Genomic DNA, 27,465 nt, shown 5'->3' on the forward strand with positions numbered 1-27,465 from the left:
CCTTCCCTTTGCTTCCAGCTTCCTTTTGGTTCCTTCAGCACATTTCCTTAACACTAACCCAGACAGATTAAACCACAGAGGAGGCGGGAGGAGAGAGAGAAGGAAAAAGAAGACTGCATTCTAAGTGGAGGGAACTGGGAGAGTATCCCATGACTATAAAGTTCAGAGTGGTTTTCCTGTCTGTCTGGTAAATTCTTTCTGGGTCTAATTCTCTAAGAGTTTCAAAAATTTCTCATACTACTGCAGCCTCCAGGAGGCTGGGGACTTAGAAATTAATAAATTAAAAATAATTTTAATTAAAAAACATGGCAATTGCCTTTATAAAGTTTTTGCAACAGCAAAGGAGACAAATATTTCATCAAAGAAGTAGTTACAGTATAAGAAGTGCTATGGAGAAGTGTGCAGTAGGTATATTGGAGTTCAGAGAAATGCCTAGTTTAGCCTGGAGTGAAGGGTGAGTTAAGGTTTCCCACAGGTTCTTTCAGCTTAAGCCTAGCCTTTGAGGGACTGGTACCTAGGTATGCAGAAAGTAGTGGGGGTATGGTTAATCTAGGCTAAGGGAATAGATGTGTAAAAAGGGGGGGGGAGTAATTTGTGAGTATAATTAAGATAGGTAATTGCAGAATATAGAGATGTTTGGATTATTGGCTGCTTCTGAAGAGTGCGAGAGATGAGACAAGAAAGATACTAAGGGCAGAAAGAGAACTCTCATTCTGTGAATAAAAACTCATACACAAGAAAAGAGTTATTATAGTGTATTTACAGATTACCGTTTCCACGAATTCCCAAACTTAGCTGTCATTCTTTGGATCCTCAGGCTCCTAGCAGATCTCAGGATTCAAATTGAACCCTATTTAGTTTGGCGACCAGTTCAAGCCAGAGCCTGGCAGATTTGAAGCAGCAATATAGCAAGCCATCCAAGGATGAAAAATATGGTTCAATAATATTGATAATGGCTGCCATTTATTGAGCATTTAAGTGCTTGGTTCTTTCCAAGGTACATTATGAAATTGTCTTTAATCCTTTTACATTACGAGACAAGTGGTTTTATATCCATTTAACAGATTAAGAAACCTTCCAGGCTCTGGGAGGTTAATGTCAGTTTGCCCAGTCAACAGTAGGGATGGAATCAAACCCAGGTTTGTCTGTCTGAGACCACAGTGCACTCTTTTACTAATCCACCAGGCTGCCCCTCACAAGAGGGTACATGTGGTTCCTGGGGCTGGTGGAATGGTAGCCCAGGATGTAAAATGACCACTTCAAAGGCAGGAAAACTGCTATTTCATGTTTGATGTTAATAAAAGGGCAACAAGAAGCCATCTTAGTAGTACCTGTTCAAAGAAGCTCTCTGGAATATAATGGCATCAAGTCCTTGGTCAGGAATACAAATAACCTCCTAATTGTCTTCTGTGATATGCAAAAATCAGATTTTATTACAAGTATTTTATTTTCAGTTTACAATTCTATCTAAAGGACCAAATAACTTGCCAAATGACAGTGTTTGTACTGTGAAGCCCCATCCATTATCTTGTGAGATGTTTGATTTGTATGTAGAGTTAAAATTGGGTTTGCAATATTTAAATACATTATCTGCATTTGGCAGATACTTTTTAATGAGTGAAGTTGTAGGTATTCAGATTGTGGATATGGCCTAAGGTGAAGAAAGCCAAGTATTCCCTTTTGAAATTTTGGTTGGATATGCTGCAGTTTTTTGGATGAGAGCTCTGAAGAATCCTTCTCATCCTATCTGTTAACACAGTGCTTGTTTGTATGTATATAGTCTTACTGTTAAGAAAATGAAATTAGATGAGACAGAAAGACAAGAATTAATATGTAAAGGCCATATCTTTTGTCTTTTCCTACCAAATTTCTTCTTGTCCATTTAGCCATGTGTATACTTTCCCTTTTCCTGTTTTGAATGGAGCTGAAATAACATGGTTAATTTTGATTTAAAGGAAAAATGACTCCTTTTTTTGTGTGTTCAGCATTTAGTTTCCCAGAGATGTGTTTATTTTTCAAATGGCACAATAGTTTGGGATTTTGGTGTCCTTTTCACTTTCTTAGGAAAAATTTTATTTTTGACACTGTTCAGGAATTTCTAACTAGAATATTCTCCAGGTTAGGGGAAGAAATTATTTGTAGGTATAATGCAATTTTTCTCTCATACTTTGCAGTGTTTTTTTATAACATAAATTTTCTCATTTTAGTGTAGTAGAAATCGTTTAAAGTTTCAACCAAAAAACCATTTTAGAGGGAATAGTTAAAGGAAGTTCACATTTAAAAAATTTTATATCACTTTATGAATTTATAATATTTATTTAGAAACTTCTTTTCTTTTTGGTCTTGAATACATCTTGAAGGTGAATGTCATGTATCTTTTATTTAGGTTAAAATGAATGTATTAATGTATAAACTGACATTTGTCATCCTCACAAACATTAATAAATATGAGGGCACTTCAAAAAGTTTGTGGAAAAATGGAATTAAAGGATGATACAGATTCTTCCATGAACTTTTTGAAGACCCCTCATATGAGTCCTACCTATAACCAGTGACAGATGGAGTTTTCCTCTACAAAAGCTATGTCTTGTGTGATTTGGGTTATTTACTCTAAAAGGAAAATCAGGTGTTTACTACTTGGCACACTTGTCTTTGATAGTAAGTGAGAAAAGTTAGACTACTGTTTTAGAAATTATCGAGCCAAATTTAAAGAAATACAACGTGACTAAAGCTTGTGACTGATCAAAGATAATACGTATTAGAGATCAGTGTATAAGCTGAGATCTGAATTATAGGGTGGAGGAGTAATCAGCAATCTCAAACCTAGATGTCTGCATGTGCTTGGCAGCTAAAGGCACCTGTGGTCACCTAGGGAATATAAGCTTAGTTGCTAAATCTCATTTTTCAAGTGAAGCTAGAAATCTGAAATTATATATGAAATCTTCCAATTTCAAATGTTTGCCTACAATCTTTAAAGTATTTAAAATATATCGTGTGATGCAATTAGAGTGCTTCTGTAGTGTAGGCTGGCAATTGGTGACATCTCTTTAAGGCCTCCTCACTGCCTCACCCCCCCCCCCCCCCGCCCCAATTGATGTAGCTTTTGCATATACATATTAAAGAGGTTCTTCTGTATCCTTGTTGTCCCTACTGCCTGTCCCCTGCCTATTGATAACCACTGGCAAGTGAATGATAGATACTTAATACCTCAAGGAGTTTAATAATGTCAGAGAGGCCATTATGCTACTTTGCTATGCCATTTTATATCTAAATAGAATCATGCATAGGTAAACAGTTTATTCAGAGTACAATATTAGACCAATGGATTTTAGTGTAACAGTATGAAAATTTCATCAGTAGGGTTTCAGATTCTACATGCAACCAACGTTTAAGAAATTATGACTTGCTGAATTTTGCTGTAGAATATCATTTATGTACGTATATATGTATTACTGCTAGCCAGTACGGGAATCTGAACCCTTGACCTTGGTGTTATAACACACCGCTCAAGCCTGCTGAGCTAACCGGCCATTCCTTTTTGTTGTTGTTGTTTTTATTTTTTGTTTTTGATATTTTTTGCATAATTTAAAAGGCATTTTAAAAGTGCTTAACTGGGAGGTTGCTTTGGTTGACATTTGTGACTGTTTTAGTAAGAAGAATGAACAATTACTCATTTCCCCCCCAACATCAGTTTAGTATTGGTTACTTTAATGGCACTATGATGCATTTTAGAACAGAGTTCTCAGAGTGTGGACTGTGGACCCTGGGGGTCCTTATAGGGGCTCTGAGGTCAAAACTATCTTAACAGTAATAGTGAAACTTTATTTGTCTTTTTCATGTTTTGACATATGTGCTATGGATCAAAAGTAGTGGTGGGGAAAATACTTGCTTTTTAGCACAAATCAGTGCAGTGACACCAAACTGTACTGATAGTCATTCTTCACTTTCTTGCACATGCAGGGGAAAAAAGCCAGTTTCACTTAAGGGTATCCTTGATGAAGCAGTAAAAATTATTAACTTTATTAAATCTTTACCTTTGGGTATAGGTCATTTTAATGTGCAATGTGACGAAATGAGAAGAACATTGGTTGACTTGAGAAAAAGTACTTTCACAGTTGTTTTAGTTGCAGGGTGAACTAGCTGCTTTCTTCATGGAAACCATTTTTATTTGAAAGAGTGACTGACAAAGTACGGTTATTCGGACTTCGGTATTTAACAGACTTTTTTTTTCTTTTTTTAAAAATTTTACTTTATCAATATACAATGTAGTCTATTTTTGGGTCCCTTTACCAATGCCTCCTTTCCCCACTCCCTCTTCCCCCAAGCAGACATTTTCTTGATAATGAATGAAATGAACATGTCACTTTAAGGAAAACAGCAAGGTATTTGTTGCTAGCGGTAAATATGAGCTTTCAAGCAAAAATTGGATTGTGGGAAACTCGTATTCCCCACTGTGAATTTGACACTGTAGATTGTAGCAAATGTGATTTTTGCAGATTTGTGTGATATCTGTAGATATTTTCCAAATGACCAGTGTATGCTATTATGGAATCGTGTGGGTAAAGGATTTATTCAAAGTTTATTGATACTTTGTTTATTGATAGATTTCAGATTCCACATTGCTCCCAACCTTTGAGAAACTATCACTTGTCAAGTTTTGGTGTAATACGAAAGGAGGATATCTACAATTATCTGAAAAGGGTATTAAAATATTTCTCTCTCTTTTTAACAACTTATCTATGTAGGGCCAACTTTTTCTTCCTTTGCTTTAATAAAAGCAACATACTATAACAGATTGAATGCAGAAGCAGACCTGAGAATCTAACTAATTTACATTAAGCCTGGTAATAGAGGTTTGCAGAAATGTAAAACAGTCCTCCTATCATATTTTGGGGAAAATAGTTATTTTTCATAGGTAGTTAATGTCAATATGTAGTGAGTTTATTATTTTTTAAATGAAATTTTTCTTGGTTTTTAACTTTAATATTATAAGTGTTAATGGTTGTAACTCACATAAATAAAAGCTTTTTGGGGTCCTCACTAATTTTTAAGAGTGTAAAGTGGTCCTGAGATCAAAAAGTTTGAGAATCACTAAAGTACATTCTGAGGAGTGGCGAAGGGAAGCTGTTGAGAAGACTGCGTTAAAGAATATTATATGCATTTGTCACTCCACAACCAGAGATTCTGATTTACTTTTAGAGAAAACTCTTCTATAAGAGATACAAGGAAATAAATTTATAGTCTTTGCTTTCTTGAATCCTGAGAACCTTTTGTTTCTGGTAACATTTAAATTCCCGTTGGGCCATTACAATAATCTACATTGGTTCCTTATTAAACTTTGAAGTGTTCTGTGGTCAGCTGTGATATGAAAAAATTAAGGACAAGATGTGGAGTTATAAATATAGCTAAATTTTTATTTACTTATTCTAAGATTATGGCCTTTCCCCTTTTTTGGTGTGAATGTGACATGTAGTGATTCTGTGTGTTATCAGAAGAACAGTATTGCTTTTGTCATTATTTTCACACCCCCACCCCCATTTGCTGTTCTGTGAGATCCCAGAGTTGGAGAACCAATGATCAGGGTTAAATTCAGATACAAGAATTACAAAATGGATTTCCAAAAATGTGTCTGAAAATGAAATGTCTTGAATTCAAATTTCAGACATACAATGAGCGAGTGAATCATCCCTAATGTGTTGGTGCTTTTTGCTTGGGCTGAGGCAACCCAGAAGACTGGTGTGACTTTTCACAGTGGCCCAACCCCATTCTGCCGCCAGTGTGGGGTGTGTGTGTGTGTTTGTGTGTGTGTGTGTGTGTGTGTGTGTGAGAGAGAGAGAGAGATTGGAATCCAGGTGGAGCGAGGATCCTGCCTTCCCCTAGGGCTATAGGAATAATCCTTCCAGGCTCTCTCTGCCATCCCCAGCCCTCTAGGTCAAAGTAGCTCCTAATATTTAAGTCACAGTACTGAGTGTGTAGGGGGAAGGGCTTTATCCCCTTCACCTAGGAACAAATCCAAAGTGCATGCAGTATGAAGAGAAGACTCAGTTGGCCCCTCCATCTCATACCAAAGACCCCAGTAAAGGGGCTGCCCCATGAACTGGCCGTGGGTGGTTTGCCATTGGCTTGCTCCAGAACTGTGTAAACCGAGATTTTGGGTTGAGTACTTTCTGGACTGGATTGAATAAACTAGCTCCAGGCTCTCAGTTTGCTGGGGGAGGGGTGGGGTGGGGTGGGTGGGGCTCTGCCTACGAGATGCTGGCACAAGTAAATGATCATCTCAAAATGCCCTCTCCAACTTTGCACAAAGTACAGTCTTTTCTTCCAGTTACAGTGCTGGCAGGTGGGACCACCATGTGATAGTTTGAATTTATTGATATCAGTGATATGAATCACTGCATTCGAAGAAGCAGTTACAAGGTGGCAGTGTACATAGTATAGTACAATAGTTGTATAGAAGAACAATGTGTGAAAGTTGAGGACTGATTGCCTATACTGAGGAAGGTGTATGGTGATATAGTGGAAAGACCATGTTCTGTGGTTGGAGATGGGTTTGGCATCTGTCTCATAACACAAGAGTTGCTCAAAAAAAAAAAAAAAAAAAAGAAAAGAAAAGTGTGCATGCAGTTTCACTGCTCAAGTTTTAGGCTTTAAGATTTAGAAAATTTGCTTTTGGAGAAATGCCAGAAATATTCCTATAGTATTTCTTTTTCCACCAGAATATATCTGGGCACAGATTTTTAATGTACTGCATTTTTGTTTTGGCAATGCCTGTCTTCTCAGACATGAATGACAAGAGGTGAATTGTACATTTTCTGCAGGAATGTGTGATTTAGTATTAGTATTGTAGGTAACCTTGACTGTTGTCAGTTCTTTGTATGAATTAGTAAGCCCTTTACTCCAAAATAAAATTATATGGGTATGTAAAAGTTTTATTCCACGAATGGATATCCAGAGGTTGGTGTGGGGTCACTGAATTCAGTTTGCTAATACAGATATTAAGTGGTAAGATTAAATGTTTTCTCCATGTTAAATGATCTGCTTGTAAGAGTTATGTGGGCATCTATCCTGAAAGAAATCTGTACATTCAGACTGTTCTTTCTTGTTTTTAACTTTAATTTGAGGTGGAAGACCTAGGGAGTTAGTTTTGTTGAGATTAAGATCAATAGCCTATTCTGCCTCTGAAACGAGTGACATTGCACATTTTTCACTGTTGGAACTGTATCCGAAAAAGTGGAGAGGTAAGGAAAGACTTGGCAAGTTTTATCCTGTCTCAAGAGTCTATGAAGACAGTTCAGAGAGACACACTGATGACTAGTATGTAAAGTAGACAGTGAAGGTCCTACATGAGAGAAAAGTTGTAGGCTTCTGTAGGAAGAAAAAGAGGACTACCAAGAAAAATTTATGGAGGAGGTAGTATTTGAACAGGGTGTGAAATAAGTAGAAGTGAGACTGGAGGAAATGTACTGGTGGCAGATTATGCCACTTTCTTCCATTAAGCTGATAAACGTGGTATACCTTGTCTTACAATTCCGGATGTATGGAAATCATGTAGGGGGTGGGATGTTGGGAATATCTTTCTGTCCTTAAGAACTGAAGCCTTTTGGAGATTTGAGTATACCTCATTTTTTTTTTTTTAAGGAATTCAGTAAGAAAGATCCAGTTTAATGCAGTGTAGGGGTGTCTGTCTGACCATGCAGATGTGTTTCCTGGCAGTGGGTAGACAGAGGATTACAAAACTGAAGAACCTGTACTAACTGCTATTGCCAATTGAGGATCAGTGAGGAGATGAATTATCTTTGAAATTGTAATGTTAAATTTAGGGAAAATGAGACTGAAATGATAGGAGATTTCAAGAATAGCAATAAAATATGTTAGCTTCTAGCAAGTAATGTTATATACTTTGTTTTCCTGTCTTTCTGTTACCATCAGTTTGCTGTTACCTTCCCTTGGTGCTTTTTTAAAAAATTTCAGTCTGTGGATCTGCAAGATGATCTATAAACTTAAAAGAATCAAATAGCGTTTTTAATTGGAATATGGAATAAATCTTTTTGTAGGAGTACTAAGGATTGTCAAAAACTTATTGCTAACCTGTGTACTGCATGTTACAGCTTCCTCACAAAGCCTTGCCTGCCTGTCCTTGAATGAGATTAAATACTGAGTTATGGGGTTATTTTGTAATGTTACTCTGTACTCTTGTTTTCTATTATAACCACATGTAAAGATTTTTTTTCTGAAATGGAATTTGGTGAGCTCTAGCATGGTTTTCCTTTTATTTTGAAAAGGAAACCTTATTAATATTGCTAGGAGAGGAAATATAGTTAATAACTTTAAGCACTGTAAGCTTTTTTATCTTGTGTGGACGAGTGTCTAATAATTATATAGAGGCATTCAGTTACTTAGTAAATTTAAATTAATGTGATCATTGGCTTGTAGTCATGCTATGATTTGTGTGTTTCCTGAGGACTTTATAATGTAAAAGGGAACCAAATACTCCTTAAATATACTATTCTCTTTTTGCTTGAAGGTTTCTTTGTCAGTGTTACCTGGATACATATAATTTGTAGGGGGCCCGTTTAGTCATAACTGTCTTGAGATCTGGAAGAATGATACATTTTGTATAAATTTTGGGATTGAATTGAAGAATTTTAAAACATTCGATATTTGGGGAAACATTTTAAGTGTCTGTATGAAATCCATTGTGTATGAAGGTTTCACATGAAGATAAAACTGAGTATGATAGTCAGTGCCATCTCTACTATAAACATTACATATATATATCCTCCACTGATACATTTGCTTTGCATACATTTGTAAGAATTTCAGTACAGAAAAAAACTATGGTGACTAATAATTGTTCTTTACAGAGATGAGAGCCTGAGACCTAATAGGCTTAATTGGGCCCAGTTAGTAGTAGATGAGCTTGGAGTAAACTCTGGGTTTCTTGCTGTTCCGTGGGCATTGTTTCCAGCACAGATTGTTGGTGTACATTTAGAATGTGGTTAAGAATCTCACCATGATTTTTAAGATTAGAAAATTTAATTGATAGCAACCATTTCCACTATCTCCTTAGTAGCCTGAAATTTGCTGTTGAGTTCTTGAGTTATTATTTTCTAACATTTTGATATCCTCAAAGCTTATTTTAGTTGTGTAGTTACTATCAACCTAGGATGATATTTGGAGCCATGGAAGCAGCATTTAATTCTTAATCTCATTTATTGTCCGGTTTTGAAAAAGGCTTTGGCAAATTTTATTCCCCCCAATACTGAGTACTTTGTAAAAGATCTAGAGACAGTTTTGGGCTAATAAAAAAGGAATGGAAATGAATGGGTTTAGTTGTATGCCAGTGAACAAGTACCTTCTAAAAGTGTCAGTACTGTGGTTTTTGGGAAGTAAAACCTATCATAGCCCTTTTGCACACTCTGGCTCCATTCTGGTGAAAAGTTTTGTAAATTATTCACAGTAAATATGGGCCCAGGAAGGTGAAAGTTCCTTCCTGCCTTTGTCAGTCTTCTGAAGGCTGCTGTTATTCTATGGAACAGAGCCCCCTAGTTTATTTTCTCCCCATTTTCTAGTCAGCCTTTTCTCAAAGCTCATGAGTTTTACAATGCATTACTCTTAAGGTGTTTTATATTGTCTTGAACACAGAAGTGTACTTTGTAAATAAGCAAACTGGAATTTGCTGAAAAAACCCTTTCTGGGATCAATGAAAACATGTTTTGTTAATGAAAATAAATGCAACACAGGATACAAAAGTGAAAATACATTTTTTGGGCTGCCAAATCACACATATTCAAGATGCTGTTCTTTGGGAGTATCTACTTCTTGGGAGAGAAATTAAATATGGCATCATTTGAAGGTTATTCTAGCTACTGAATGTGATCCGGTATTGGACAGTTACTGTGCGTGTTTGAAAGATGCTCCTGAGCAGTGAACAGAGAATAGAACTTAAAGGACAACTGGTTCCTACTTATCGAAATAATTAGGTTATTTGCCCTTAGATTATATTGTGGCAGCTTTTAAGTCCTAAACTGGCTCTCATGTATGATTTATTTTTGAAGTATGTATAACACTTTAATCTGTTAGTACAAATGATTGAAATTTGATTTTTGTCATTCTTTAGAGAGCAAAGTTCATGGAATTTCCTATTGATTTAATGTTATAATTTTTTCTCATTGCTTTCTAAAATTCTCAGTTTACTTTTAAGATAATTATTTCTAAAGTTTGAACTCCTAATCTCTACATTTGGTTAATCTTTATGTTGTAAAATGACTTCATTAGGTTGACAAAGTGCCTAGTTTAATTTACCTGAGTGTTACAATATTTTATGTTAATTCAAGACTATTTTCTTGAGAGAAGCAGCAAAACCATTACAGATAATATAAGTTAATATTTCTTTGTTGTATAGCCCCTTGAGGTTTTCCTGAGCATATTCAATACTGTTTTAGAAATGGGAGGTGTTATCCTTGCTTTATAGATAAGGACTTTGAGTCTCTAATTTGTTCAGTTTTGTGTAATAAGGCCCTTCAAGAACTTTAGACTATGCTTTAAGTCAACTAGGCTTTCAGGCTTTTTTTACCCAATTATATTAGATTCTTAATAGATCTGTGCTTCCTGAGTATTTTCATTTCATGATATCCATGCACATTCAAGAGTCTTTTGGCATAGATAGCACGATTTTTAAAATGAGCTTTCCATTGGGTGTTGGTTCAAGTACCAGCTCTACTGCTATTTTTTGTTATATAATTCTAGAAGCCTCTGTTCTCATCTGTAAAATGGAATTAATGTGATTAGTATTGTTGTTATTGAGGTTGTTAATGGGGTAGTAAGGGAAGGGAATTACATGTGATCTTTTTGGGACAAAATTAAAAGAGAATATAAAAAACATTCTTGGGGCTGGCTGGTTAGCTCAGTTGATTTACAGTGTTATAACACCAAGGTCAAGGATTCAGATACCCGTACCAGCCGGTCGCCAGAACAAACAAACCCAAACCATTCTTGTCGTACAAAGTACTGCTATTGAAGTGCACCAAATAATGGTACAAGTGCCTGTCAAAACTATTTTATTTACAAAGTGGTGTTTTGTTTTTAAAGGTTACGGGAAGTTTCAGAGAAGCTGAACAAATATAATTTAAACAGGTAAGAGTTTTAAGATATTTTAAATCTTCTGACAAAGAATGGTTTTTCTTTATTAGGAAAAATAACTCATACTTATTCAGCAGCCCTAGTATAAATAAGATCAATATGATTGTGATTGGGTTAAGAGTCTTTCAGTCTATCCACTTTTTATGAGTTGGGTTCATTTGAATTATAGTTTCCATTTGTACTGATATTTTTGAAATCTGGCATATCAAAGAGCTATAATAATTATAGAGATGTCATAATTACTATTTCTCAATTATTGCTTTAAAATATGTAAATATTAGTATTTTAAAAATAGGTTTTGCCAGTTATTTTTCTTTTATTGTTTGGATTAAAAATCCCTGGGATGTATTTACCATTAAAAATAATTTTGGGCCGGCTCGTGGCTCACTTAGGAGAGTGTGGTCCTGATAACACCAAGGCCAATGGTTCAGATCCTTGTATGGTGATGGCCAGTTAGTTCACTTGGGAGAGCGTGGCGCTGACAACACCAAGTCAAAGGTTAAGATCTCCTTATCAGTTTAAAAAAAAAAAATTTTTTTTTTTTTTTTTTACTTAACATACTTTTTTTCTTTTTCTATGCCCCAGCCACCCCCCTTTGAATGTATTGGAACAGGCTGCTATTAAACAATGTGTGGTGGGACCAAATCATGCTGCCTTTCTTCTTGAGGTAAATTATTTACTCTAAGGTAGATAAATGAAAAACAGTTAAAATACAATTGTGCATCATTGTGTTTCTTTTCAACCAGACAGAGTTATTTTGAATATTGCCTGGTTCTCAAAATTTCCTTACTGTATAAATTCTGTGGCCCAGAGAAAGCATAAATGGTTTACTGGCACTTGAAACTAAATTAGTAACAGAATGGGAGGCTCCTGATATCTGGTTATTTCCTTATTCTGAATTCTGTCAGATTGAGATGTTTTAAATTATTTTCTGCTGGTATATTGATTATGTATATTGTATTTCCCCAACTCAGGTGTGAGCGCCTTCTGGAAGAGAGCTTATTTATTATCCTCTGAATTGCAAGTGTTAGGCACAGAATCTGTTGAATAAGTTCACATTTTAATATGTTTTTTTACTTTGAGAATTACTTCTATTTTCTTTGCTTTTAGGATGGTAGAGTTTGCAGGATTGGTTTTTCAGTACAGCCAGACAGGTTGGAATTGGGTAAACCTGATAATAATGATGGGTAAGACATGTCCTTTCTATTTAATATATATTTAGCACTTAGATGGTATTAAACCCATGTTTTGATTTTGGTAACCCTCAAATTAAAAAAAAAGGCATTACAAAAACTCAAATGCTTAAAACAGAGTAGAATGATTACTTTGTAGTTTGATTTTAATTTTTATTCAAATGATTTATGGCCAAAATATTAATAAAAGTAGCAGAGGAGTCAATTAGCACTTAACAGAAATAGGTTACTGGAAGAATGATATTACATATTTGGTAGGTCGCAAGTTAGATTTACCTTTTTTAATAGATCTATAGATTTTATAGATCAAGTTTTTTCTCATCAGTATTTTCAAATCAGGTAACTCAATTTGAAAACAACAGGGATTCTTTAAACTTTTGGTCATTTAAAATTATGGTGTATAAAAAAGGATGCTAGATTATGATGAGTTTCAGTTGGCTGCTTCTAAAGAGAGCATTTTAAAAATCTAAAGAACAATTTACTATTTAACATTTGTTTGCAGTTAAAACGTGAAAACAGTTTCAACCAAAAAAGAGTGCTGGATTGTCATGAAACTACAAGTTGCTAAGTTTGCTTTTTGATGTGAAGTTTAAATTTCAGTACGAGTAATCATTAGGCTGGTATTTTACCGCAGTAAGTCCCAGAGCAGTGAGGCCTGGAATTCCAGGTTTGTTTTCTCTCCAGTTGGAGACCATTATGTGATTGCTCCACCTCTTGTTTTCCCCCAGGTCAAAGTTGAACAGCAACTCGGGGGCAGGGAGGACATCCAGGCCTGGTAGGACAAGTGATTCCCCGTGGTTTCTCTCAGGTTCTGAGACGCTGGGCAGGCTGGCAGGCAATACCCTGGGGTAAGTTGTGGCCAGTTGAAGGCATCCAGTAGTCTGTGCCACTAGGGAACTCCCCTGAACTCTGGGTGGTGATAAAAGTAACCCACACAGGCTAATTAGTTAACCCATGTTCTCAGCCTTTAAAAAATGTATAATGTTTACATGTGTTTATAATGTCACTTATGCCAGTAGGTCATTTAAAATTTTATATGAATCCATCTTTGATCATCTCTTGTGACTCATTCTTGGATTAAAAAAAAACTAACCTTTCTTTCTGATATCTGGTAGTTCTTTCTGAATTAATTTAATGAGGTTTGTAAATCATGTAACTAAACCTTATAGCTTTTACTAGTTATTTTTACTTTTTAAATGTAATTATAAAATGTATACCTTGTAAGCTAGATACTCAACTCCTCTACCATTTTATCTTAAGTTTATATACTGTCAAACTAAAGAAACCATATACAAATTCCAAGCTAGATGGTTTTACTCATTTTATACCTTGATTCTTGAATGGCTAGGTTTTCTGAAGATACTCAATTAATGATAAGATAATGTCAGTTCAGTCAAATCAGCATATGTGTTCAAAGGTTGATCAGAGAAAGATAACTAGAAGCAATTTAAATTGTTTCAAAATATAATTAAGAGGAAGGGGAGAGGACGATTTTTTTTTGTTTGGGGGGGGACACTAGGGGAGGTAAGTAAAAGATTTAAAAATTGGGATCCTAAAATTCTTTCTTTACTTTTGCTTTTATACTGAACTAAATTTATTTAGGTGTGGGAGGAAGGTCATTTAGTTGATGGGTCCTTCAGCTCATTAATGGGAAATATAGCTTTGGTCCTTATTAAAATGTTATGCATTTCCTTTTAAAGGTCCTGCGTACACAGTGTATGATAAAAAATTCTGAAAATAACATGTAAATAAATGAAATTTCATTTGATAACATGGAAAACACTTGATTGTATTTATTTAGGAAAGAATAACTATCATATATTATACTATGTCAAATAATACCTTCCTTAATGATAAAAATTTCTTTGTTTAGTTCAAGGGTTAGCAAAGTATAGCCTGTGGGTCAAATCCAGCTGCTCTTGTTTTTATTGAGATACAGCCGTGCCTTGTGTTTCACTTACCATCTGTAGCTGCTTTTGTGATACAACAGTAGAGATGAGTAGTCAACAGACTGTTTATCCCCTAGAGACTGAACTATTCATTATTCAGCCATTTACAGAAAAAGTTTGCTGATGCCTGGTTTAGATTATCAGTTAACTCTGTTTTTTTGTGGGGGTGGGATTGGGGGCGGCTGGCCGGTATGGGGATCTGAACCCTTAACCTTGCTGTTAAAATACCGCACTCTAACAAACTGAGATAACCAGCCAGCCTGTTTATCAGTTTACATAGTGGCATTTGTTCCTAATCCTGAGCTCTTTGTTTGTTTATTTGCCGCTGGCCTGGATGGGGCTCCAAACTGTTGACCTTGGTTATATAACACTGAGCTCTAACCAACTGAGCTATTGACCAGTCCTCTTTGTTTATTTTTAAATTTAACTTTTCATTTTGAAATAATTTGACTTTTAAAGTAGTTGCAAGAATAGTACAAAGAATTCCTCTATACCTTTTACCCAGCTTCCTCAAATGTTAACATCTTGCATAACCATATTATCAAAACCAAGAAATTAACATCAATCATTGCTTAATCTACAGAATGTATTCAAATTTCACTAGTTGTTCTAATACCATTTGTTTGGTCCAGTATTCAGTCCAGGATTCCAGTTGCATTTAGTTGTCATGCTTCTTTAGTCTCCTCCAATCTGGGACAGTTAGATGCCTCATATAAGTGCAGTTATACTATACTTGTCTTTTTGTGACTGGCTTATTTCAGTTAGCATGATGTCCTCAATGTTTATCCATGTTATAGCATGTGACAGAATCTGCTTTCTTTTTGAGGCTGAATAATCTGTTGTATTTATATACTACATAAGTAGTATGTAGTATTGTTCTTCATTATTCCTTCCATGGACGTTGGGTTGCTTCCATCCCTTGGCCGTTGTGAATGTTGCTACACTAAACATGGGTGTGCAAATATCTCTTTGAGATCCTGTTTTCAGTTCTTTTGAATATACACCCAGAAGTCGGATTGCTAGACCATATGGCAGTTCTATTTTTAATGTTTTGAGGAACCTCCATACTCTTTTCCATAGCAGTTGTACCATTTTACAATCCCATCAATAGTGCACAAGGGTTCCAGTTTCTACACATCATTACAGCACTTGTACTTTCCTGTTTTCTTGATATAGCCATCCTAATGGGTATCAGGTGGTATACCTACCTCATTCTGGTTTTGATTTGCATCTCTGTGATAGTTAATGATGTCGAGCATCTTTTCATATGCTCGGCCATTTGTATATCTTTGGAGAAATGTCTATTCAAGTCCTTTGCCCATTTTTTAATTGGGTTATTTGATTTTTTGTTGTTGAGTTGTAGGAGTTCTTTGTATATTCTGGTTATTAATATGATTTGCAAATATTTTCTCTCATTCTGTAGGTTGCCTTTTCACTCTGTTGATTGTATCCCTTCATGCACAAGACATTTTAAGTTTGATGTAGTTCCGTTTGTCTGTTTTTGCTTTTGTTCCCTGTGTTTTTGATGTCATATCCAAGAAATCATTCCCAAGTCCATTGTCATAAAGCTTTTTCCTTATTTTTTCTTTTAGGAGTTTCATAATTTTAGGTCTTATTTTTGGGTATCTAATCCATTTTAATTTTTGTATATGGTGTAAGATAAGGGCCCAACTTTAGACATGCAATTTTCACACCACCACTTGTTGGAGAGACTGTCCTTTCTCCTTTGAGTGGTCTTGGCGCCTTGTTTAATATAATTTGACTGTATACATGGGGTATTATTTCTGGGCTCTTTATTCTGTTCCATAGGTCTATTAGTCTTTATGCTTGTACCACATCATTTTGATTATTGAAGCTTTGTTATATCCTTTGAAATCATGAAGTATGAATCTTGCAACTTTGTCCTTTTTCAAATTGTTTGGCTATTTCCATCCCCTGAGATTTCATGTGAATTTTTAGGATGAATTTTTCTATTTCTTAAAAAAAGCCATTTGGATTTTGATAGGGATTGTGTTGAATATGTAGATTGGACATCTTAACAGTATTAAGTCTTCCAGTCCATGAACCCAGTATATCTTTCCTATCTGTGTCTTTAACTTTTTTTTTTACCAATGTTTTGTACTTCTCAGTGTACAAGTCTTTCACTTGCTTAGGTTTATTGCTAAGTATTTTATTCTTTTTGATACTACTGTAAATTAAATTGTTTTCTTAATTTCCTTTTTTGTTAATGTAATGTGCTTTAATGAAGCCCCTTTGTTTTTCTTTTGGCCTATGAATGGTAATTTAACATGATATTTAAAAAATCTGTTACTCAGCTGAAATAAGAGCTGTTTTATACTGTAGCCCTGATGATGCACAATATTGTTTTTCTTCAGAATTATCTTGGGCAGTTCTTAGGCTATAGCACAGATACTGCATAAACATGGATTAAAACTATGCATCAACAAATGCAGAAGGCCTTCAAAAAGGATGACACCAGTTTTTCTGGAGATTTTATTTCATTTTACTAAGGAGACTATTTAAAAAGTTTTTTGTTTAGGCAGAAATTAGGCTTTTCCTGTTAAGTAAGAAGAGAAACCAAGAAAACTTATGTATAGTGATATGAGAATTATTATTGGTTAATGAGGGTACTTCAAAAAGTTTGGGGAAAAATAAAATGAAAAGAAAATACAAATCTTTCCATGAAGTTTTTGGAGTATACTTGTATCCAAACCTTTTTTAGGGAAATAAAAAAGATTTGGAAAATCAAATTAAAACTGTTTGCAATGTAAGGTTGGAGGTTACAGTCTTAGGTGAATGCAAAAGGAGTTGGTAGTAAAGTACCTCTCTCTAGGCTGAATGATTTCTAAGTATTTGATTCATTTTAAAGAGAACTTGCCCTGTCCTAATTTAAAAGGCTAAAGTGATTTGTGTGACCATTTTCTTTAAGATCTGATAGAGTGCAGAAAAGCAATTGTTTTACAGTTACCTAGATTACTTGATCTGAAGCTTCTTAATTCTCATGTTTGGGATAGTAAGTGAAGATGTAGATGTCATGCCCTTTCTGAGTTTTTTCATACTTACTGAACATGTTCTAAATAGTAGCTTCCCTTGGTCAAGATGTTTAATTTAATAGTACTAAATATTAATTTAATACTATCTTTGGAAATGAATGTTTTATTCCAAAACACTTTGAGTTGTAAACTCAGAATTTTACTTTTTGTGTAACAGAATGTTTGTAGTTAGGTCTGATGTGTCTTTCATGCAAAGGTGAGATATGTTCATCTTAGGGTTGAGACTAGAAATATGTATATGGATCTTTTAAAAATTATTTTAAAAGATGCAAAAGTGTGATATTTATCTTTCTAAAAAGTAAATTTACACTTAAGCATTAACAAATTAGTGTTATTTAAAAATTCAGTTGTATAATCTTTTTCTTTTGTCAAAACATTACTGTAAAATATCAATTAGACAAGTAACTTTATCTTAGCTTAAAAGAATAAAAGAGACTCAAAGTGATCTTTGCAGAATGGTTGTTTAAAGTGCTAATTTTATAAATTCTCCAATATTTAGAAGCCGCTGGAGTTCTGGAGTGGGTGGAAGTGGAGGAGGATCTTCTGGTAGGTCATCAGCTGGAGCTCGTGATTCCCGCCGACAGACTCGAGTTATTCGTACAGGACGGGATCGAGGGTCCGGGCTTTTGGGCAGTCAGCCCCAGCCAGTTATTCCAGCATCTGTCATTCCAGAGGAGCTGATTTCACAGGTATTGTAGAATACTTGTAGAACATTTAATGTAAGACAATAGGGCAAGGTGACGTTTAACTGAATATGGTGGTTCATAGTCATGACTCATATCATGAATTACTTTTCTGCATTGATCCTAGAAAGCTAATTTTGATGAAGAATTAAAAGAAAATTAGCATACTGCTCTCCTTTATGTTTTATTTCAGGCCCAAGTTGTTTTACAAGGCAAATCCAGAAGTGTCATTATTCGAGAACTTCAGCGAACAAACCTTGATGTAAACCTTGCTGTAAATAATTTACTTAGCCGGGATGATGAAGATGGAGATGATGGGGATGATACAGCCAGTGAATCTTATTTGCCTGGAGGTTGGTGGATCACCATCGTGGCTTTCTCATTTCTGGAATACTCTTTTGACTAGGTTGTGGAATTTTAAAGAACAATTGATTTTCTGGCTATTCTTTCCACAGTAGGAGATACTCATGTTTCTCACCATAGAGCTGCTTGATTTGATTGTCAAGTTTAAGAGAAAACGGGGAAATGTTTTTGCCCATTGGACTTGTGCTTGGTCCCAATAAAGACATGGTTGTATGTGCATGGTTTATCACTGGCTCACAGATGTCTCTGGAATTGGGGGGGGGGGGCTTTATTCCTGAAGATGTAGTAATTGAACTGCATTTTGATTTTGACTGGATTATCTCTATGATGTCATAAGTCATATATCTTAAAGAGTGCTCTTTTTTCTTGTGATTATTTAGTAAGTAGCCCAGGCAACAATTATGCATTTGATTTTCCTTAAAATCTTTAGGTAGTTGTTACTTTTTTCTCAGGTTATATCAGTCCCTAATTTTAATGTATTTTAGTGGTCACAGATGGTCTCTCTATAGCTGCTTCATTTATATTCATTTGTTTCTGTTTGTAGAGGATCTTATGTCTCTTCTTGATGCTGACATTCATTCGGCCCACCCAAGTGTCATTATTGATGCAGATGCCATGTTTTCTGAAGATATTAGCTATTTTGGTTACCCTTCTTTTCGTCGTTCATCACTTTCCAGGCTAGGCTCATCTCGAGGTAATTTTGTATTTATTTCTTTTTGATCACAGGCTGGCTATATGGAAAGACAGTGGTAGAATTCACTCTATTTGAACTTTCAACATTACTGTAGATGAAATCAGAACTTAGTGTTTTTAGATGCTTTGGCACTAAAACTAGTTATTTTTTATTTTGAGCAGCCACAGTCATATTTTAGAGATGATCTTATTTATGTTGTGGAATACATATCAAGGGTTACAACTTACCTAACTGTATTTTTAATTAGGAATATGGATTCTGAACTAAAAGCAGAATTCTACTTTATAGTGACATGCAGCATTCAGAAAACAAGTTTCCTTAGTTTATTGGATTAAAATAAAGTTATTGTTCTGCTCATTTAAAATCCTGGTTAGATGGGAGAATGAAATATGGAAAAACTTATTACCATGGGATTGGCTAATATTAAATGTATAGAAATATTTAGCTTATTAGAATGCAGTTTTCAAAAGTTTGAAATTCTTAAAAGAAATAGGACATAGTAGAGGTTAGAATGAAGATTTCGATATTATTCATCTATCCTCTCTGTATATGTTTGTATGTGGCTTAAGGTTGCATTATAACTTTGTCAGTATTTTTACATTGCCATATGTAAAACTGCTTGATTCAAATAACAGGCAAAAATCAGCTGTATTTACTGAGCATTAATAAACTGGAAAAGATGCCATGTTATATTAAGACTTTGCTGCACATACCTAATACTTAAAAGCAGAGTTTTAAAATAGCAGATCTATGGCGATCTTTTAATATAGTATACTGAATGTATTATGTGATAGCTTTAAAAAATTTAAAATAAAGAGCATACTTTACTGCTTTAAATGTATCCACTATTGTAGTTTCAAATATTTAGTATTTAATATAAATAACTCCTCCTAAATTTCTTCCTCTTTTTTTCCTAAGTTTTTTTTCCTATTCTATGTAAGCATTATATTTAGTTTGAAACATATGAAATAGCTAGTTATTTGATCACTTTTGACCTGTGTGTATGGCAATTTTGTATGGCTCAGCTTAATATTGTATGTAATCCTTATTATTCTAATCTTGCAAAGTTTATTTAAATAACCTTATATAAAAAAGTAATGTATGAGCAAACTGAAACAGAATAAAACAAAAAAACCCCCCAAAAACTGGCTTTAGACAGTTTGTAGGCCAATTGCAGGTGAAGCATTTTGTTAAGGAAATCTTTTCTATAAAAATTCTCTAAAAAAAAGCCTATCTCATTCATCAAATGATTTTATCAGCACCGCACTCTACCGAGTGAGCCACGGGCCGGCCCTCATCAAATGATTTTAATTAAGACTTTTATATGAATGGATCTGTAATCTTTTGAAGTTATTTTTTTCTGTGTGCATTTATATTTTTAAAAAATAACTGAAGAGTTTGTAACCAACATACTCTTTTGGTTTGCTTATGTGTATCTAATGTGTTGAAATTCTAATTTATGCACATTTCCTAATACATAAATTAAAAAGTTTATAGTAAGCATTTCTAATGAGAGCCCGAATTTTAAACTCCATGAAAAAAACCCCAATGTCCAGTTTAAAATAAAGGAATTCTGCTCTAAAAACATGTAGCTGAAATATAGAAAAGAGTGCCTGCATACACAATTTTTAAAAAATACCAGTTTGTAATTTTTATGCATTCACTTGAAAGGGTTAATGTTTTGAATGTTGCATGTCAGCCTTATTAGATATACATTTACATAAATTTTTGTGAGTAGGCAAACTGCTGTTAGTTGCATCCTGAAGGGTCTTTACTAGAGAGTGGCTTACTTTTATCCCACTGGTGTGACCCAATTGCATACCAGTTCTCCTTCTTCCCTTAGAGAGAGACTCTGAGCTGTTGCGTGAACGTGAATCCGTTTTACGTTTACGTGAACGAAGGTGGCTTGATGGAGCCTCATTTGATAATGAAAGGGGTTCTACCAGCAAGGAGGGAGAGCCAAACTTGGATAAGAAGAACACACCTGTTCAAAGTCCAGTATCTCTAGGAGAAGATTTGCAGTGGTGGCCTGATAAGGTATTTGGAAAAAGTTCACACCCCTTTCGTTTAAGTAGATTCCTAACAAGTCGTAGTCCCCTCCCAACCCCCACCACCCCAAGGTTTCTGTTTTATTTATTCAGATTTTTGTACTACCATTCAAAAAAAGGGCAAAAAACATACAAACATAAAGTGATATTTTTGTTTTATTTTAAAATATAAAAGTAGAGCATCTTTGTTTGGCACTGCGTGAGTCTTGTCAGTGAGAAGTTTCAGTGGTGCCATTTCTCTTAAATCAGAGAAATTAAGATGATGGTTCTAGATAACACATCAGCTTTCAGTTCCAGGACTTCTTTTCTGGTAATAATTACTGTAATAACCGGTGTTATATTCCTTGGTAGAAAGTTGTTTTGTCAAATTTGTAATGTCAGGTGGACCCCGGTTTCTGCAGGGCAAGCTTGTGGTCACTGATAACAGCATGCATGTCAGGACAAGATTAGGGATCTGTGTTCCTTTGGTTAGTTTAGCTGGCCCATTTAATGGAGTGAGTTCTGACAGACCCTTTATTGTGAAAGCTATGGGAGACAAAGCAAGATGAACAGGAGTGGTCTGAGGGAGTTCTGCTCTGTATCCTGAAGAATAGTACAATGACTGGATTCTAGAAAGCATTTAGGATTTATGGATTTGAATCTTTAAAAATTCATTGCTGCCACAAGTGAAAGAAAGTCAGTGCATCCTGTTGATGGTGTGTATGTTTTGTTGTTTTAAGTGATTGATAATTTATCTTCAAGGGCTCCTATAGGAAGGAAATATGTTTTTCACTTGTTTTTTAGTGTGCCTGTTTCTTCTTATTTTCAGAGCCAGTTGTCTAGGAAGTTTTCTTAAGCAGAAGTAAAATAAACTAAAACAAGATGGGAAGGAAACTTCAAGGTTAATCTCTAGAAGATGAGAGTCTTATAATGGTTTTCTTTTCTTTGAATAAGAACTTGAATTTGGGGTATTGAAGGAAAATCTTATTTAACTTTCTGAATTTATGTTTCCGTAGTTATTGTGAGTCTTGAGGTAGTTCATTTATTTTCTTCTGTATTCAGCTCATGTGGAAAGCTTGAATGCAAGAAGGAACGTGAATTTTAATCAGTTTCTTTGGAAGCAAAAGTTTATTCTGTTTTTGTTGGCAGCTGCCAAACTTTCCCTGAATTGTATTCTCTTGCTTATTTTCATAAAACATAGAAATGTTCCAAGTTCTACTTTTACTTCTTATGGTAGAGAGTGATTTAGACCATTGGACTTTTACTTTTTTTTGATACATTGTTCACTATTTTTTATTTCTCTTGCCTGGATCATGTTAGGGCTGTGTCTCTTTCATATTGGCAGGACATTAGAGGACTCACAAATCATGTTTTAATAGTTCCATCAAATATCATTGGTTTAAGCTTCTTTATCATTTATTATTTTTGATTAATGTAACAGTACAAGTTTAGCAAGCTTTTTCCCTGGCCATTGTACCCTCAGTTAGATTTAGCCAACCTTTGTTGTTCTTTACTGATAGGCATGTTTTTAGGTACAGATTGTTTTCAGGGACAGTTACTAAGTGCATCATGAAATCTTGACACTACAGATTTTATCATTATTGTAATGAAATGTTTTCATAACTTGCATTCTAGTCCAGTCAGACAAGGGGCATGGTCGTATCTTTTCAGCTTGTGCCCAATTCAGTACAAACAGAGAAGCTGGCACACAAAATACAATTGCAACATGGACCTACTTGGGAATACCCAAATCCACTGGGCTCTGTCACCCCTCCATGACTTACAGGAACTGGCTGGTCTGTCTTCCTGCAACAGGACTGTGCTTCTCCTTGCTGTTTACGTATACTAATTCATTTAATTCTCATGACAATCCCATAAGGTAAAAACCATTATGATCCCTGTCTTACAGATAATAAAACCAAGGCCCAAAGAGGTTAAAGACAATAAGTGATAGTAAGTGGCATGACTAGGATATGAAATCCAGCAGTCTGGCTCCAGAATCTGCACTCTTTGTAGTCATTCTATGCAGCCTCCGGTGATTCCCCAAAGCATCTTGTGCTTAATTCTATTATGGTACTTATTCAGAAGGCTTAACGTTATTTTTCTTCTTCTGACAAAACTCTTACCTTAACACCTAACAAAAGGCCTAACACACAGTATATATTTAAACAAAGTTACTATATCAATACTGATTGAACGACCTTCACTTCTGTCTTCATGGATCTTTAATATCCCTATGATAATTTTCAGTTAAACTTTTATACTTTGCTTTGACATTTAACTCAAAGAATAATTTTGGGAAATATTTATACTTTAATATAATTCAAATATTTTCAGTTCTACATTATATTGTAAAAGATTAAAGAAAAGAGAGCATTTCATCATTAAAGGAATTTTATTAGCCTACAAAATCTTAAAATTTTGAAGAACTGGCTGTTCCTCTAAATGGATGGTGGGAAAGCAGAGACTAATCCAGTTAATTTACCAAGAGAATTCTTCTCTTGTACCCAAACAAAAGGAAGAAAGAATGAGAAATGCTGTGAATACTAACCACACTTAAAATTTAAGAATGTTGGATTAGGTCATTTCTAAAATTACAGTGGGATGCATATTTTGACATCCCCCCCAATTAAGACTACACTTCTTAGTATTTAGGAAGAAATGCAGTGCAGTAGGAAAATATTAATTGGGCTTCCTGGCTTCATTGCTGGATCTGTCGTTAACAAGCCATGTGAACATAAACAAAGACATGAAGTTTCCTCACCCATAAAAATATATGGGTCAGAGATAAGCCATAAGATCTTTTCCAGCAATAACATTCTGAGTTTACCATTGTGTACAAAATTAAGAGTAGCCTTTAGCAGCCTGATATGCTGAGGATGTAGAAATACCCTATTCTGTGTACCGAAGTAAGAAGCAGAGGGAGTACCTAAGTCTGTGCTCTTAAGTCCAAGTTCATGATGTTCACAGTCCTGGCCCCCTCCCCCCCAATCCATCCATCCATCCATCCAGTGGACTTCTTTTCTGGCTTGTGTGACTGCTCATTTTACTTAGTATTTCTGGAAATAGCTTTGAAAATCCAGTTACTTTCATGAGAAGAGGAAACTTTCTATTAAGTGGCTATCTAAAATGGTTCCATTTTTACTTCTTAGTTGTTCTTGTAGTTTATTTTTCTTAGAGTAGAAATTTAGTTCTGTGTTGCTGAATAGCTACGTGTAAATTGTAACTATATATGTTTATACCAACCTACTTCCAACAAGAATCTAAACCAAACACATTTTGAGAGGCCAGCATCACCTAAACAGACAGAGATAGTGCAAGAAAAGATAACTATAAGCCAGTGTCTCTAGTGGGCATTGATGCAAAAATCCTCAGTAAAATATTAGCAAACCGAATTCAGCAACACATCAAAAAGATTAAACATCATGACCAAGTGGGATTTATCCCTGGCATGCAAGACTAGTGTAATATATGCAGAAAATCAATGTTAACATGACATTAACAGAATGAAGGATAATAACCATATAATCATCTCAGCTGATGCAGAAAAAGCATTTGACAAAGTTTAGCTTCCTTTCTTGATAAAAAAATCTGTCAACAGTTTAGGAGTAGAAGGATAGTTTCTCAACATAATAAAGACCATTTATGAAAAACCACAGCTAACATCATAATCTATACGAAACAAAAAGCTTCTCCAGTGAGATCTAGTACAAGGGAGGGATGCCCACTGTTACTTCTATTCAACATAATACTGGAAGAGCAAACAGACAAGAAAAAGAAATAAAAGATATACAAATTGGAAAAGAAGAAGTAAAATTATCTCTATTTGCAGATGACACTTTCCTATATGAACTGTTAGAACTAATAAATGATGTAGTAAAGTTGCAGGATACAAAGTCAACATACAAAAATCAGTAGCATTTTGATACACAATGACCTACCTAAAAAAGAAATCAAGAAATAAATCCTATTTATGATAGCATTTAAAAAGAACAAAATAATTAGGAATAAATTTTACCAAGGAGGTGAAAGATTTGTACACTGAAAACTATAAACATGATGAAAGAAACTGAAGACAAATAATGGAAAGATACCCTGTGTTCATGGGTCAGAAGAATTAATGTTGTTAAGATGTCCATACTACCCAGAGCAATTTATCCAAGTTTAACATCATCTCGAAGAAAACTCCAATGGCATTCTTCACAGAAATAGAAAAAACAACCCTAAAATTTATGTGGAACCACAGAAACTCCAAACAGCCAAAGCAATACTGAGAAAGAAAAAGTTGGAAGGCATCACACTTCCTGATTTAAAATTATATTACAAAGCTATAGTAATCAAAACAGTGTTGTACTGGCATAAAAACAGAAACATAGACCAATGGAATAAAATAGAGATCACAGAAATAAATCCAACCATATATGGTCAACTAATTTTCTAGCAGGACATCAGGAAGGCATAATGGGGAAAGGATAATCTCTTCAATAAATGTGCTGGGAAAACTGGATTTCCAAATGCAAAAGAATGAAATTGGACTCTTATACCATGCACAAAAATCAACTCAAAGTGGATAAAAGGCTTAAATGTAAGACCTGAAATTAATAAACTCCTAGAAGAGAATGGAGGGGAAAAGGTATTTGACATTGGCCATGGCCATGATTTTTTGGATAACACACCAAAAGTGCAGGCTTCAAAAGCTAAAATAATGGGACTACATTCAACTAAAAAGCTTCTGCACAGCAGAGGAAACAAAATGAAAAGGCAGCTTAAGGACTGGGAAAAAATATTTGCAAACCACATCTGATAAAGGGTTAAAGGGTTAATATACAAATTTTATAAAGAACTCTTATAGCACAATAGCAGAAAAACAAATAACCTGATTAAAAAGTGGGCAAAAGTAGCTAGCTGAACATTCATTTCTCCATAGAAGATGTAAAAATGGCCAACAGATATATGAAAAGGTACTCAGAATCACTAATCTTCAGGGAACTGCAAATTAAAATCAGTAAGAGATGTCTCCTTGCATCTGTTAGGATGGCCATTATCAAAAACGAGAGATAATAAGTGTTGGCGAGGGTGTAAAAAAAGGGAACCCTAGTACACTGGTGGTGGGAATGTAGATTGATTCAGACATTATAGAAAACAGTATGGTGGTTCCTAAAGAGATCAGAAATGGAACTACCATATAATCCAGCAATCCCTCTTCTAGGTATATACCCAAAGGAGATGAAATCACCACCTCCTGAAGATATGTTGACTCCAATGTCATTGCAGTATTACTCACAATAGCCAAAATATGGAAACAACTTAAGTATCTGTCAGTGGATAAAGAAATGTGGTATAGATACACAATGGAATATTATTCAATCTTAAAAAAGAATGAGATTTTGCCACAACATGGATGAACCTAGAGGATATTATAAGAAAAATAAACCAGACACAGAAAGAAATATATTGCATGATCTCATTATTTGTGGAATCTTAAATCATAAAAAGGTATACAGAGATAGAGAATAAAACCGGTTGCCATGGGTGGGGGGAGAAGGCATAATGGGGAGATGTAGGTCAAAGGATACAAAGTAATAGCTATGTAGGATGAATAAGTTCAGATCTAATGTACAACATGAGGATGATAATTAATAAAATTGTACTAGGGTATTTTGTTGAATAAATAGATTTCAGCTGTTCTTGTTATCAAAACAAGTAACCATGTGAGATGATAGATATATTAATCTGCTTCACTGTAGTAACCATTTTCTATCTATATATAGTATCCCATAACATGCTGTAAACCTTAAATACACAAAATAAAATTTATTTTAACAAAAAGAATCTAAAGCAGTTTTTAAAAGAAAGAATATATCTACAGTAGTAACAGAGACTTTTAAAAGTAAAATACAAAGAAAAGAGCTAAGTAATAAATATTGAAGGAAGAGGAGGGAGAAAAATAACAGAAACCCATACAAAGTAAATTTGCTGAAGTTCAACATAAAAACTTTGTTTTGTGATCTGTAACAAAACAAACTCTTTCAGTTTTAAGGATGACACATCCTTTATTTTCACTAATCTCCCAGTAAAGAGCTTGGTGAGAGTTATGTGGTCGGTGATGAAGAAGCAAAAGTGCTTCAACAAGTCGGTACTATTAATTAAGTCATATTCCTTCCTGTTCTGGATCTCTTTTCATATGGTCTATGGGAAATAATAAGTAAACTTATTCCCACTAGCCCTTTGAACTTTAGAGTTGTACGTTATTCTGTTTCTTTGAAGGGTGTTGATAAAATAGACCCATGACATTTAGCTTCTTATTTAAGCTTATTTGGAGCAGCCTCATTGTTGGAACCAAATGGTCAAACTTGTTGTA

At 34.7% G+C, this 27,465-nt stretch overlaps 1 protein-coding gene across 4 annotated transcripts in view; it reads left to right on the forward strand.

Moving 5' to 3' along the window:
• Positions 1–27,465, forward strand: part of UBR5 (ubiquitin protein ligase E3 component n-recognin 5) — a 127,279-nt gene that overhangs the window by 30,951 nt on the left and 68,863 nt on the right. For 2 of the 4 annotated variants that reach the window (XM_063080117.1, XM_063080118.1), the window contains exons 2-9: positions 11,092–11,136; positions 11,728–11,809; positions 12,253–12,329; positions 13,064–13,183; positions 17,837–18,026; positions 18,214–18,373; positions 18,928–19,077; positions 20,903–21,114. In XM_063080117.1, coding sequence (XP_062936187.1) covers positions 11,092–11,136; positions 11,728–11,809; positions 12,253–12,329; positions 13,064–13,183; positions 17,837–18,026; positions 18,214–18,373; positions 18,928–19,077; positions 20,903–21,114 — 1,036 coding nt within the window. The remainder of the gene's footprint in view (positions 1–11,091; positions 11,137–11,727; positions 11,810–12,252; positions 12,330–13,063; positions 13,184–17,836; positions 18,027–18,213; positions 18,374–18,927; positions 19,078–20,902; positions 21,115–27,465) is intronic. The other 2 variants (XM_063080119.1, XM_063080120.1) reach the window with 1 other exon arrangement.

The sequence above is a fragment of the Cynocephalus volans genome, chromosome 15, assembly GCF_027409185.1.
Source record: "Cynocephalus volans isolate mCynVol1 chromosome 15, mCynVol1.pri, whole genome shotgun sequence".
NCBI lineage: Eukaryota > Metazoa > Chordata > Mammalia > Dermoptera > Cynocephalidae > Cynocephalus > Cynocephalus volans.